This window comes from Oncorhynchus mykiss, chromosome 7, assembly GCF_057628025.1.
Source record: "Oncorhynchus mykiss isolate SJ-2025 chromosome 7, ASM5762802v1, whole genome shotgun sequence".
Lineage (NCBI taxonomy): Eukaryota > Metazoa > Chordata > Actinopteri > Salmoniformes > Salmonidae > Oncorhynchus > Oncorhynchus mykiss.
This window is the reverse complement of record NC_143028.1, coordinates 38,671,997-38,685,409: the sequence shown is the minus strand read 5'-3', so window position 1 is coordinate 38,685,409 and position 13,413 is coordinate 38,671,997. Positions and strand designations below refer to the sequence as shown.

Below are 13,413 nucleotides of genomic sequence, written 5' to 3'. Positions count from 1 at the left end.
TGTAAAAACACAATTAGTTAAGCAGATAGATTAAACAACTCCTTTGTAAGATAAATGTTTTAAAATGAAACATGTATGTTAACAGGTTTATTAACACGCAGTTAGCAGGCTCAAGCAAACTAAAACCCACATGGTAGCAAAAACAAACTAGAAGAAATTGTTAACAAGTTAGAAATGATTAAAATACACTTTGGTGGAGGCTACTATTTACTAGTTAACAAAAAAATAATGTATGTCATAAAATACATTCACCCCACCCAGTATTGTAATCAAAACTTACCAGAAACCATGCAGTCCTTGGCTCAGACAGTGTAGTAGTATGGGCTCGATAGCATCTCATTAGTGCAAGTTCTTGATAATCAGCTGTATGTGAGGGAAGAATGCACTGTACATGCAGAGGGTTGCAATTGGGGATAGTTTAACCAAAATATGCCCAAAGACCTAGATGTGGCTTGTGTATCCAACAAAGGTCCACTGTCAAGTAACTTTTGTGGCGATTTTTAAGCAAAATTCCCAGTCTTCCCATGGAAATGTTTGCAACCCTACTTGTATGTAATATAACCTTTTCTGGGAAGTGTGTGTGCACGTATGAACTGTGGAATATTTGTGGACCATTGCCTTCCCTGAAAACAGGTCCTGACAGGAGGAGGAGCAAAATGAGTGGCAGAGGTTGTCATGCTGGATGTTGCTGGAGGCTTTGGTTGTCCACACAGCGAAGACGCATGTGCTGACCTTGGTGCCAGTAAAGATGGTTTTCACGGAGGCTATAAAACCCTCTGTCCTTGCTAGAGAAATCCTTCTACTTCACTGCCTCTTCAATGGTAAGGTCCCTTGCACCGTAGGTACACTTGACCTCCAGCACTGCTGTGGTGCCCACCAGACCATCCAGTGAGGCACCCAGGATCCCAGACCTGTGACCCCAAGCCCTGACTCCTGCACATCCATCCCTGTAGCCAGGGATGAATGCCTTGATTCCCTCTTTGTAATCTGTGCCCCAATTTACAGACCACACCCCATCCATTGATTGTGATGAGGACCCTTTTTAGCAGTGAGGGGAGTAACCACTGCTCCATATTTGCTGGCCGTCAACCTCCCTCATGATGTGCCAGTTGGGGTTGGTGCGCTGTCCAACTGTTGCCTGCCGCACAGCCTCCTGCTGCTCCACTGATAGCACCATGCCAGCCAGAATGCCTGCATGCCCCAGGTGCCCCTTTTTTTTTTTTTTTAACAACACCTGGGTACTGATGGAGGATAGCGTTTTTGTTCTGGCGCAGGTTCAAGGAGACACGCCATTCCACTGAACGTGCCCCGGAGATGGTTTCTTAGCCACTGAAGATCCTCCTCTGTGGGCTCTCGGGACAGAGGGCTGTGTACAGGGCCTCTACTGACTGCACCTGCTTGGGCACAGCTGGCTTCCTCCACTTGGATTCCACATCTGCAAGGTCAACATTGTGAACCGCCAAGATAAGCTGCATGGCTACACTTACAAGCTCCACGGAGTCATTCACATGTGGTAGAGGGAATCCCCTGGCAGGATGTTAAGTGCCACATGCCTTTCAATGCAAGAAATGTGCTATATACTGAATTGATGTAAAATATATCACTAGCCACTTTAAACAATGCTACTTAATATAATGTTTACATACCCTACATTACTCATCTCATATGTATATACTGTACTCTATACCATTTACTGCATCTTGCCTATGCTGTTCTGTACCATCACTCATTCATATAGCTTTATGTACATATTCTTTATCCCTTTACACACGTGTGTGTGTGTGTGTATAAGGTAGTAGTTTTGGAATTGTTATTACTCGTTGGTTAGTACTGCATTATCGGAACTAGAGGCACAAGCATTTCGCTACACTCGCATTAACATCTGCTAACCATGTGTATGTGACAAATACATTTGCTTCGGTTTGAATATTTAGCTTTATGACATTGCACCTGTAGAATACTTAAGCTGTCATTTTCACATGCAGTTTTTCCATAAACTTTTAATTGTTAACTTGGGATTTTACCACTTGACATATCAATCATATATTGGGAAGGATCCTATAAATCAAGACTGAATGCATGTACCACTGAATAAATACTGTGCTTTTCAATATTTGTCTCTGGTCATGAAACTACAATACAGGCTGGATGTCTAAACAAAGTCAATTCTGAATGTCAATAGACTTTGATTAATTCTCATTAATGACAACATTCTAGAACTGAGTTCTTGCAATATAATCTGGTTAGTGATTATATAATTAAGTGGTTCTTTCCCTGAATGTTAGCAGCTATACAGAACACATTGTATTGCTAAGATGCTTTAACTTAACTGCTACACAACTCAATGGCATTGTGATTAGTTTTGGCCCTGAGAATGGAAGGTTGTGAGTTCAATCCCTGGCTGAGTCATCCCAAAGACTAAAAATGGGACATGATGCATCTCTGCTTGGCACTCCGCATTAAGGAGACAGATTGGAGATAAGGCTCTGCGATAGACGACGGTCATATCCAGTGGGTGTACTTGTACATCAAGCTACAGAAACAGGAGATGGGCTCCTGCCCTATGAGCCAATGCTACTTCACTCACCAACCCAAATGTTATCCCTCACAATTCTCCACATGGACAGATTTAGGGGTCCTCTCCCCTTTCAATGCTCTTATGCTCATCCTTAAATTCCATAAGGTCTGAAATGGACATAAGTCGACATACTGTACAATTATCTAGGCTAAGTAACACAATCTACTATAACTAGTTACTAGTTAAAGTGTACTTAGTAGCTAGCTGATACGGAAGAAGTAAAACCCTTTAATTTCCCTGGGACGGAACACCTCCCTCTGCAACTGGATCCTGGATGTCCTGACAGGCCGCCCCCAAGTGGTAAGGGTCGGTAACAACACATCCGCCACGGGGGCCCCTCAGGGGTGCGTGTTCAGTCGCCTCCTGTACTCCCTGTTCACTCATGACTGCAAAGCAAGACTCCAACACCAAGTTTGCTGACGACAACAGTGGTAGGCATGACCAACGACAACGATGAGACATCCTATAGGGAAGAGGTCAGAGACCTGACCGTGTGGTGCAAAGACAACAACCTCTCCCTCAACGTGAGCAAGACACAGGAGATTGTGGACTACAGGAAAAGGAGGACCGAGCACGCCCCCATTCTCATCGACAGGGCTGTAGTGGAGCAGGTTGAGAGCTTCAAGTTCCTTGACGTCCACATCACCAACAGACTATCATGGTCCAAACACACCAAGATAGTCGTGAAGAGGGCACGACAACACCTTTTCCCCCTCAGGAGACTGAAAAGATTTGGCATGGGTCCTCAGATCCTGTACATAGTCCATCTGTAAATAGCCCACCCAATCTACCTACCTCATCCCCATACTGTTTTTATTTACTTTTCTGCTCTTTTGCACACCAGTATCTCTACTTGCACATAATCTGCTCATTTATCACTCCAGTGTTAATCTGCTAAATTGTAATTCTTTGCTACTATGGCCTATTTATTTCCTACCTCCTCGTGCCTTTTGCACACACTGTATATATACTTTTTTCCCCTACTGTGTCATTGACTTGTTTATTGTGTTATTGGCTTGTTTATTGTTTATTCCATGTTACTTCATGTGTAACTCTGTGTTGTCTGTATCACACTGCTTTGCTTTATCTTGGCCAGGTCGCAGTGGTAAATGAGAACTTGTTCTCAACTAGGCTACCTGGTGAAATAAAAAAAAATAAAAAAAATCCTTAAAAGGTTCTACAGCTGCACCATCGGGAGCATCCTGACGGGTTGCATCACTGCCTGGTATGGCAACTGCTTGGCCTCCGACCGCAAGGCACTACAGAGGGTAGTGCGTACGGCCCAGTACATCACCGGGCCAAGCTTCTGCCAATCCAGGACCTCTATACCAGGCGGTGTCAGAGGAAGGCCTTAAAAATGGTAAAATACTCCCGCCACCCTAGCCATACTGTTTTCTCTGCTACTGCACTGCAAGCGGTACTGGAGCGCCAAGTCTACCCGCTTCTAAACAGCGTCTACCCGCCAAGCCATAAGACTCCTGAACAGCTAATCAAATGGCTACTCAGACTATTTGTATTGCCCCCCCCCCCCCCCCACGCTGCTGCTACTCTGTTATTATCTATGCATAGCCACTTTAATAACTCCACCTACATGTACATAATTACCTCGACAACAGTGCCCCCTGCACATTGACACATTGACTCTGTACCGGTACCCCCTGTATATTTACTGCTGCTCTTTAATTGTTTGTTATTCTTATCTCTTACTTTTGTAAGGATTTTCTTAAAACTGCATTGTTGGTTAAGGGCTTGTAAGTAAGAATGTCACTGTTATTTCACTGTTTTGTATTCGGTGCATGTAACAAATACATTTGATTTGATTTTCATTTGGCACATGGATTAGTCATGAATTGGGCACAGGTCTCTGATCGCGCTGGTGAACGGTAGCTGACAATGTTGACTGATAATGACAAGCAGGAGCTTCCTGCAGGAATTTGTAGTCTTGCTGAGTGAGCTCTTCTCTGTAGCTAATTAGCGTTTCAATTTTTTTTTGTAAATTCGAGGTGAATATATCGAGAATACTCACCGTGTCCATGAGAAAATTACATGGTAATCAAAACATCACGCTGAGGTAGGCCTACACCAAACACATACTTATTTTGAAGTGTTTGTAAAATTCACAAAGTGAAACATTAATGCTGAAAAAACGATTGGAACCATTTCGGTGTTTGACCGCTAGGTTCTATGGGTGTTATGACCTGTCTACTGTGCAGGACTATTACGATTGCTAAATATTGCACAATTTGAATACTTGCCCACCAATCCCACCTTCCCCAAATACGTGTAAATATTGGACAAAAAATGGTGGCTCCTGTATTAGATTTATGCTAAAATATGTATTATATTCTACAGGGCCATTTACTTTTTGTTCGTATTCTTATCTTTTATTATTTCTAGTTGTTGCATTGTTCGAGAAGGAAACCTGCATTCTACCTGTATGCAACCTGGACTCAGGGGTAGACATAACATAATACATGTAAACACGTGATATTTTAATTAGTATGATATGTTTAATTTCATATGGTATGTATTATTTTGTGGATGTCCATCATCCATTTCATATGAACTACTACCAATTACAATGTGTATGGTATGCTACGAATTAGAATTACTACTATATGTTACAAATTCCAATTTGTTGTAGCTAACGTAAACCTTAGCTAGATGGCTAAAATTAGCTAGGCTAGTGGTTAGGTGTTAGGGTTGACTAACATGCTAAGTAGTTGCAAAGTAGCAAGTACCTAAAGTTGTCTGTAATGAGATTCAAACACGCAAACATTGGGTTGCTAGACGTTCACATTATACACCTACCTACTGTCTGCCTTAAGTAACCTTCTGTCTTACGTAACCAAAGATCATATCATACTAATTTGAGAGTTCCGGATTTAAATTGACTGTGTTACGTCTAGTTTATGAGACCAGGCTGGTGTAAACCCGTACATATAGTAATAATACTTGAAACTTGAAAATATGTCTGTTTTGTGCTTCAAAAGCTGCGTGAAATTATACCATCTTTGAATACATAGCTATATATAATCCCAGCTATTCACTTTACTCAACAATACTGGAAATTAGAATATAGGCGACTTTGTATCTGCTCATAAAAATGTATACTTTATGTTATCAAACCCGCCCACGTGCGTTCATCGCGCCAGGGTGCTGTTCTCGATTGTGATTGGATATCAATATGGAAATAGGCGTGGTCGTTGTACATTCGCTTAGCCGGCTCGTTGTGCAACTAGCGTGTCTACTATAGTCTGTTGTGTAAGTCGTTTTTACTCACGTATTTTGTCTCTAGCCAATTCAATACATTCTGTGGAAATGGCCAAGATTGAACTAAAGCCAGTTGGAACGAACTTGTTGAAGAGTGTTTCTGGAGAGGTACGTATGTGTTGAAACGTCAATTGTGTGTGTGAGATAATGGTGGGTTTAGGCTCCTAGCTAGTGTAAGCTAGCTGATTTGGAAGATGTAACGATCCTGGGTTTATAAGCGAGGATATCGACTCTGCCGCACCAGCATGGTTTTGCGACACAGTCGATAGCGCGCTGGACTTTGGGATAGAAGGTAGAGGGTTCGAGACCTACTCCCTCCTTGTGTAATTTACAATAATAAGTAGATATAGACCCAGGTTTTTACTGGTTTGAACAGATCTGTTTTCTCTTTATCAGGTTGTGCCAGGGTTAGAAAGGTCGTGAACGGCTTTCCTAGCCAGCTAACTTGCTACTTTGCGAGACACAAGCAGCACTTTAATGATTGATATAATCCCTCCATTGCTGAAATCACAACCTTATCATTACCTCTTCATCCATATTATTATTGCAGCAAATTGTAAATGGCATCCCCTAGGTATGGGTCAAAATGATCAATACAATTCAGTAGAGGGAGCATAAACATTGATCTTCCCCATCTCAACCACTCCCTATCTATCACCTCCCTCAACGTTTCATACCTCCCGCTCTCCCTTGCTGACTTCTATCCTGCCTCCCTCCTCACTCTCTCAATGTTTCATACCTCCCACTCTCCCTTGCTGACTTCTATCCTGCCTCCCTCCTCACTCCTTCAATGTTTCATACCTCCCGCTCTCCCTTGCTGACTTCTATCCTGCCTCCCTCCTCACTCCTTCAATGTTTCATACCTCCCGCTCTCCCTTGCTGACTTCTATCCTGCCTCCCTCCTCATGCTCTCAATGTTCATATCTCCCGCTCTCCCTTGCTGACTTCTATCCTGCCTCCCTCCCCACTCCGTCAATGTTTCATACCTCCCACTCTCCCTTGCTGACTTCTATCCTGCCTCCCTCCTCACTCTCTCAATGTTTCATACCTCCCACTCCCTTGCTGACTTCTATCCTGCCTCCCTCCTCACTCCTTCAATGTTTCATAACATGAAAGTGTTACTTTGTTCTGACTGACTTTTTTACATTGATTATTCACTCAGCCATTGTTTGTGAGCCACTAAATGTACTTCATTCAATTTAAACAGATACAGATAACTATTCAGGGAGGTAACCTCCCTCCCTCAATATTTCATAACATGTCATTTTTCTCTGTCATTTGTTGCAGAGTGTGGAGCTCCAGTCTTTATGGAGTGACAAGCCTGTGGTGCTGTTCTTCCTGCGCAGGTTTGGCTGCCAGGTGTGCCGCTGGACAGCTGCAGAGATCAGTAAACTGGAACCAGACCTGACAGCCCACGGCATCGCCCTGGTGGGCATTGGACCTGAGGAGACAGGCCTGGAGGAGTTTAAGGAGGGGGGATTCTTCAAAGGAGGTTAGAAAAACCATTGCTGCTTTGCAAAAAAACACATTCTCGATTGGGGGCACAGAGTCAGTTGTCCAAAGTCACATTACAGTTGGCTGTAAGTGTCAATACACTAATGATGTCTACAACCCAGCCTTTTTGAATTCTCATGCAACCACAAATGTATTCAAGCACAAATGACTTGAAAAAAAAAAGTTAAATACACTTTTTTTTTTAAGCAAATAAAATATTTACTTAAATAGTATATATATATATATATTTTTTAAGTATATAAAAATATATTGATCTTTGAATACCATTTTACATTTTAATGACAGTTTGTCATTTAGAATCAATAGAAGCTTTGTCACCCTTACACAACATATGTAGCTTCCTTTTGTAACACTCAGTGCAAGCGGGAGTGTCCTAAGTAGCCATCGTTACATAGTTATGGCCATTTACTAGGAAAGCAATAAACTTGCCTCCTGATGGATTCCACAGCCGACCATAAAGGCCCTGCCATAGTAAGACTTTTGAGAATTTGTTGATCGTATCATTATCCTCCTGTTGTCTTCTGTGGCAGACCTTTACATTGACGAGAAAAAGCAATGCTACAAGGACCTGGGCTTCAAAAGGTAAGCTGGGTCGTCTGAGTACTATTTACTTCCCTAGGTGTACTACTTGGAGTGCCAAGATGAAAAATAGCTCTTGAAAATAACTTACATTTGTAATTTTACATTTGTTAACAGGTACACGGCTCTGAGTGTGGTTCCTGCAGCACTGGGGAAGAAAGTACGAGAGGTTACGACAAAGGTAACGCTTGTGATTTCACTTTGTCCAATAGCATTTCTGTATTCATGGTTGACACGGGAGGGGGGTTGTTCAGTTGATACTGCATGTATATGTCCTCGTCTGTCTGTCTGAGTGGAATTGGAAGGTGTTTTACATGATTTGACCTCTGCTCTGTCCTCCAGGCCAAAGCTCAAGGGATCCAGGGGAACTTCACTGGGGACCTCCTACAGAGTGGAGGCATGCTCATCGTGGCCAAAGGTAGGTCCATACACAGACATGGGGAGAAAAGGTTGAAGTACATTCCAGATAATCGCCATACGGAACCATATATAGGTCAGAAATACAGCTTTCAGGGGTTGACCTGTCTGGAAAAACCTATCAAAGCTGTTGTGATTAGAATTGATTGCTGGAAAGATACGTTTTTCAAATATTAGTTAAATACATAAAAAATAACCATGTGTGATAAAAAGTTTCATAAGTTAAGATCCTCATGGGATTTTTTTCATAAATAGATGTAATGCTGTGGCCACTTTTTGTGTACTGTACCAAAGATTTTTTAGAACTAACCGAAGATGCACTATAGCATGCCGTTGCCAATGGAGCAAATGAAGCATAGTAGGCAGAACAAGCAAGGAGGTGGGCAAAACCAAGCACGCGCTAGCGAGATCCAATTGGTTCGTTCTACCATGCGTTTGCATATTTCCAATAGTGAATGCCTATGAAGTACGCGTGTGCAATGACTCAATTCGCCCTTGCAGTCTTTCTAAACAACGCAATTATTAGGGTAAAGTCTATAACACATAATCATTTTTTGGTCATCAGAAAATTGTATTGAGATCAAATGTTTCATAGATGAGAAAATTAGCAGAATGTCGGCCCAGTCTCGCTCCATTTTCTCCCACTCCTGGCCACTGGGCTTCCTCTCATCACAATATTTGGTGGTGAGTGGAAATTCCAACCACATGCTTCAGATTTATACTTCTGCCTAAACATCCTTCTCCTTGTTCTATCTGTGACTGTACTATACTCTCCACCAGAGGGCAGTGTGATAACATCAGTTCACACTAGACTGGTATTTGAGGTTGTTGGTATGCATCTCAGGCCTGTCCATGCTGTGTTTTGTGTACTATAAAGGTGGAGAAAAAGTACTGCTACACTTTGTCCAGGATTCACCCGGAGACTATGTACCATTGGAGGACATTTCCAAGGCTCTTGACATCTCAGCCAATGTACAAGCAGGGGAGAGACCACAGGTAATTTGGCAACCAACCAATGACTGGCAAGACAAGAACATTCTTGAGAGAGACCATGTTCTGGAATAATTTATATTATCATGATTTAGTGATTACTGCTGTTGTGAATGAGCTCAGAGTAGAACATTTTTAGATCTGATCATGTCACTCTGAGATAAAGAGCTGAGTTTTTCCAGGCTGCGGACAAGTTCCTTATGGTGATTTTCCCACTGATGCTGTGTGCAGACACAGCCACACATATATCAGAGAATACTCCTTATTGACAATGCCACACACATTCTGCCTGCACTCCATGATCCAGATCTCTTCTTCAATTTTAGATAGGCAGCCTGTATTATCACTCTTAATTCTCCAAAGTCCTTTGAACCTTGACAATGGTCTTTTTGGCTGGTGTAATAGTTTTTCAGCATATCCCTACAGTGTGAGATTTTGAAATAGCTCCCATGAGAACCTGATGATTTCTCAGTGCTCCTATGGAATCAGGAAGAGAACAGATAGACCAAGAATACCATAGCTGCTGTTTCATCTCCTGAGGATGTTCCCGTGAATAGGTTGAGCTGTTGATAATTTGTTGTAGGGAGAGGTCAGACTGGCAGGGTTTATATTTTTAACCTGTAGAAAATCTTCAGACTCTCCATTTACCCTTTCTTGGTGATTTAATAGATAATGTGTTATAATCTGTCTAAATCATGCGTTATCTTAAACCACCATTCAGATAAACACAAATTGGAGCTTTAACGATGAGTGCCCGGTCTGGCCACCTTGAACCTATGTGGACGTGAATAGATTACATAGGAAACGACAGACATCTTGAACGCATTCTCCAGTTCTTATTTTACCTCCGTGGTCAGTGTGTGAATGGGCGCAGTTTGACTATGCTACTGATATTCCCTGGGGTTGACTTGTAAATTACTTGTAGATCTATGAATGTCAACACAGTTATATGCTTAGTTCGACACTGAAGGATAAGTTGTCACAAAAGATGAGGTATTTTTGGAAGGTAGAACTTAGTATGAGCAAAACATTTGAGGAAATCGACAATTCGGAATGTTTTAAATGGATTTTCTGACTGACGCATGCTACATTTGGATCAGTTTGGGGAATGTGGATTGATGCAGTCGTATCTTCAACATTTTGAATCAGGGACCGATGCGTGTCGGTGAATCATTACATCCCTAATAGTCACGTTTACGTCCACCCACCCATCGTTTGTCATTCAACAACACAATAGGGGTTTTGTAAGCACATGCCTCGAGAAATAAACAGAGTCATACTTCCAGACGACTGAGTGGCTGGTGACCCGGTGATTGTTAGTGATGTCTGCAGGCCTAAGAGGCTCAGCATGTGGGACACAACTGCAGGCTGCCCTCAGGCAGGCCGATGTTCTGCTAACACTTCAGTGCCAGGCCTAGAGCCAGCAAGGCATGGGTGTTTCCCCGTGACTGCTAAGGACAAGCAGATGTCCTCTCACCAGCTCGGGAACACAGCAACCTTTATGCTTTCTTTATAAGGGTGAAGAGGTGGGTGAAATAAGCCTTTAGGCTCCAACGCCTATATTGCAGTGCCGCGGTCTGTAAGCCCGGAAGGCGATGCATTTCATGGATAGCCATTTTATCACGGTTATCATGAGCTAAACATGACAGCATTAGTTAAAAAGGCATGTGGCTGTTTGATAATCACAGGAGAACAAGTTTCAACTTAATCTGTCCATGGTGAGAAATGACCCCAGCTCACCCAGTGTGGGTGGGTTAATATGCCCACATAGGTCCTCTGGCCTGTCTGGTAGTAAACACAGTGTCACTCACAGGCTGCTATCTGTGTCTGAATCAGAGCTGGAAATGCTCCATTTCTCCCAGGGGAATCACTTCAGTCCCCTGCATTTTATTTTACCTTTACTTAACTAGGCAAGTCAGTTAAGAACAAAAATCTTATTTACCATGGCAGCCTACACTGGCCAAACCCGGATGATGCTGGGCCAATTGTGCGCCACCCTATGGGACTCCCAATCACAGCCAGATGTGATGCAGCCTGGATTCGAACCAGGTACTATAGTGATGCCTCTTGCACTGGGATGCAGTGCCGTAGACCACTGCACCACCCAGGAGCCCCTGTGCCCTACCGCATCTCCAGCTCTGCCCCTGGCCAGGGGCACCAGGGACATTACTCCACCCTCTCCCTCAGGAGGCCAGGCGATTTCCCCTGGACAGGGCTTGGTGCGCAGGGCATTGCGAGGTGGATCCTAAATTCTACACTACAGGCCAGCTTCTGTGAGGTGTGCTGCACGGCAAATAAGCTATGTTTTGTTATTGGTGGACTGAATTAAGTTAATGTCATTGAACCTTTTATGAGACCTAATGTCAGTTGTACGTCTATGGCAGGAGAGTGTTCCTGTGGCTGAAGGCCAAGTCCTGTTCTCAATGACGATTTAAAATGTATGTTTGAGCCAACACTTAGCTGTCCTAGTTGGCTGTAAATCCAGCCATTGTAGCATTTCATTTGACAGCAAAATGGATTAAATCTCATCCCTTCTCTAGAATGGACTAAAAGCTCTCCATTCCTGACTTACCACATCTCTGAGAGAGTGGCAGTCCGAAAGAAGGAAAATATTTGGGTCGCATAAATCAAACTACAGAACCTTTATCTACAGCATAAATTAATCAAGCCCAAGGACCAGTAACTCCTCATCAATGCAGCCCACATAACTCAAAAGGCACAAAGTAAAAGCAAATGAAAATACTGTCTTTAAAACAAAACAGTAGCTACGACGAAGTCCAAAACATATGGTGTATATATAGTAGTACTAGCTATGGAAAAACGTGACGTGTCTTCCCCTGGCTTTGCACCTACAGGCACGCAGACTGCCTACAGTGTGGGCCGCAATAACATCTCCAATTTCCTCTCGACGACTACTGTAGGCAGCAGAATATCCGAGAAATCTTACTACTGTAACCTTGGAGCAGTGTGCTTATTATGTCACTCACAGTTGACTTACCTGTCTGAGTACATGTACAGCAGGGGTAGGACACCCCGATCTTTGAGAGCTGTAGTCACTTCATGTTTTGGATTTAACTGACGGGGAAGACCAGATGTGTTGAATTTAGGCAATCACTGAACTGATCAATTAGCTCAGGTGTGGTGCCTAGTTGGAACAAAATCCTGCAGTACCTCCGGCACTCCAGGAACAGGGTTTCCTACCCCATGTATTTCCATTATCCTCATCCCCCTGAGTTGTTTTTGAACTATTGTTTTGGCTTTATGAGTATATCTATGAAAGAGTACCCATTTTTCGGCCTTTCACCATGTAATAACATGCAGAATCTACTGCACACACAGCTGATTAGTGAAGGTGCTGGAGGCAAAAGTCTTTGCCACACTTCCAGTCATGTGCAAATGTATTTAATTGTGGCTGAGCTTTCAGTCAGTCAGCCTTTATCAGAGCACTATGTAAAATTCCCTTGTTGAATGTTAACCAATATAGTAGTATAACCTCGGTATCTCACTGCATCTCCTCCCAGTGCAACGATGATGTTTGTACCAGATGAAGCCTGAACACACCCTGGACTGGTGACAACTCAAGTGCACTTTGGGGAGGAGAGCTGAACCCCGACCACCAATCAAGCGGGGGCAAATCTGGACTGTGAAGCAGGATGATTATAACCTTTTGAATCTGCGTCAATGTTTATTATAATGGATACCCCAACTCGGTACAACCAAATCCATTTTGATTCTCGATTATAGTAGAGTACTAGATGTTTTCCAGTTTGTAAATCCTTATTTATAAATGATTGTGGATAATGTTATTAAATAGTACCAAGTTGCTTGTTTACTGGTGAGTGGCCAGTCACTCCACTCTGACTTACGCACGCCTCGCTAGACATTCCCATAAATTATCCTGATACTTTTTCCTTAATCAGATACATAACATTTAACATTGAAGATTTTATTGTATAGTAATTTCTCAATGGTCTGTGACATTCTACGACGTACTGTGTTTGAAATACTTTTTTGTATGTATGTGTCGTGCCCAATTAAAATGAAAACTTGCTGTTTCGTGG

At 42.7% G+C, this 13,413-nt stretch overlaps 1 protein-coding gene across 1 annotated transcript; it reads left to right on the top strand.

The window, feature by feature from the left end:
* The first annotated feature begins 4,581 nt into the window (after positions 1-4,581).
* Positions 4,582-13,408, top strand: prxl2b (peroxiredoxin like 2B). Its single transcript, XM_021609388.3, has 7 exons — positions 4,582-5,959; positions 7,139-7,343; positions 7,897-7,948; positions 8,063-8,126; positions 8,288-8,363; positions 9,240-9,358; positions 12,874-13,408. Exons 1-7 carry the CDS (start codon positions 5,900-5,902, stop codon positions 12,898-12,900), a joined length of 603 nt encoding a protein of 200 aa, XP_021465063.1. The 5' UTR covers positions 4,582-5,899; the 3' UTR covers positions 12,901-13,408.
* The last annotated feature ends 5 nt before the right edge of the window (positions 13,409-13,413 follow it).

Coding starts and splice junctions, on each gene's coding strand:
- prxl2b (XM_021609388.3), top strand. CDS start 5,900: ATGGCCAAGATTGAACTAAAGCCAGTTGGAACGAACTTGTTGAAGAGT. Junction 7,344..7,896: donor GGGGGGATTCTTCAAAGGAG/GTTAGAAAAACC, acceptor CTTCTGTGGCAG/ACCTTTACATTGACGAGAAA. Junction 8,127..8,287: donor TACGAGAGGTTACGACAAAG/GTAACGCTTGTG, acceptor TCTGTCCTCCAG/GCCAAAGCTCAAGGGATCCA.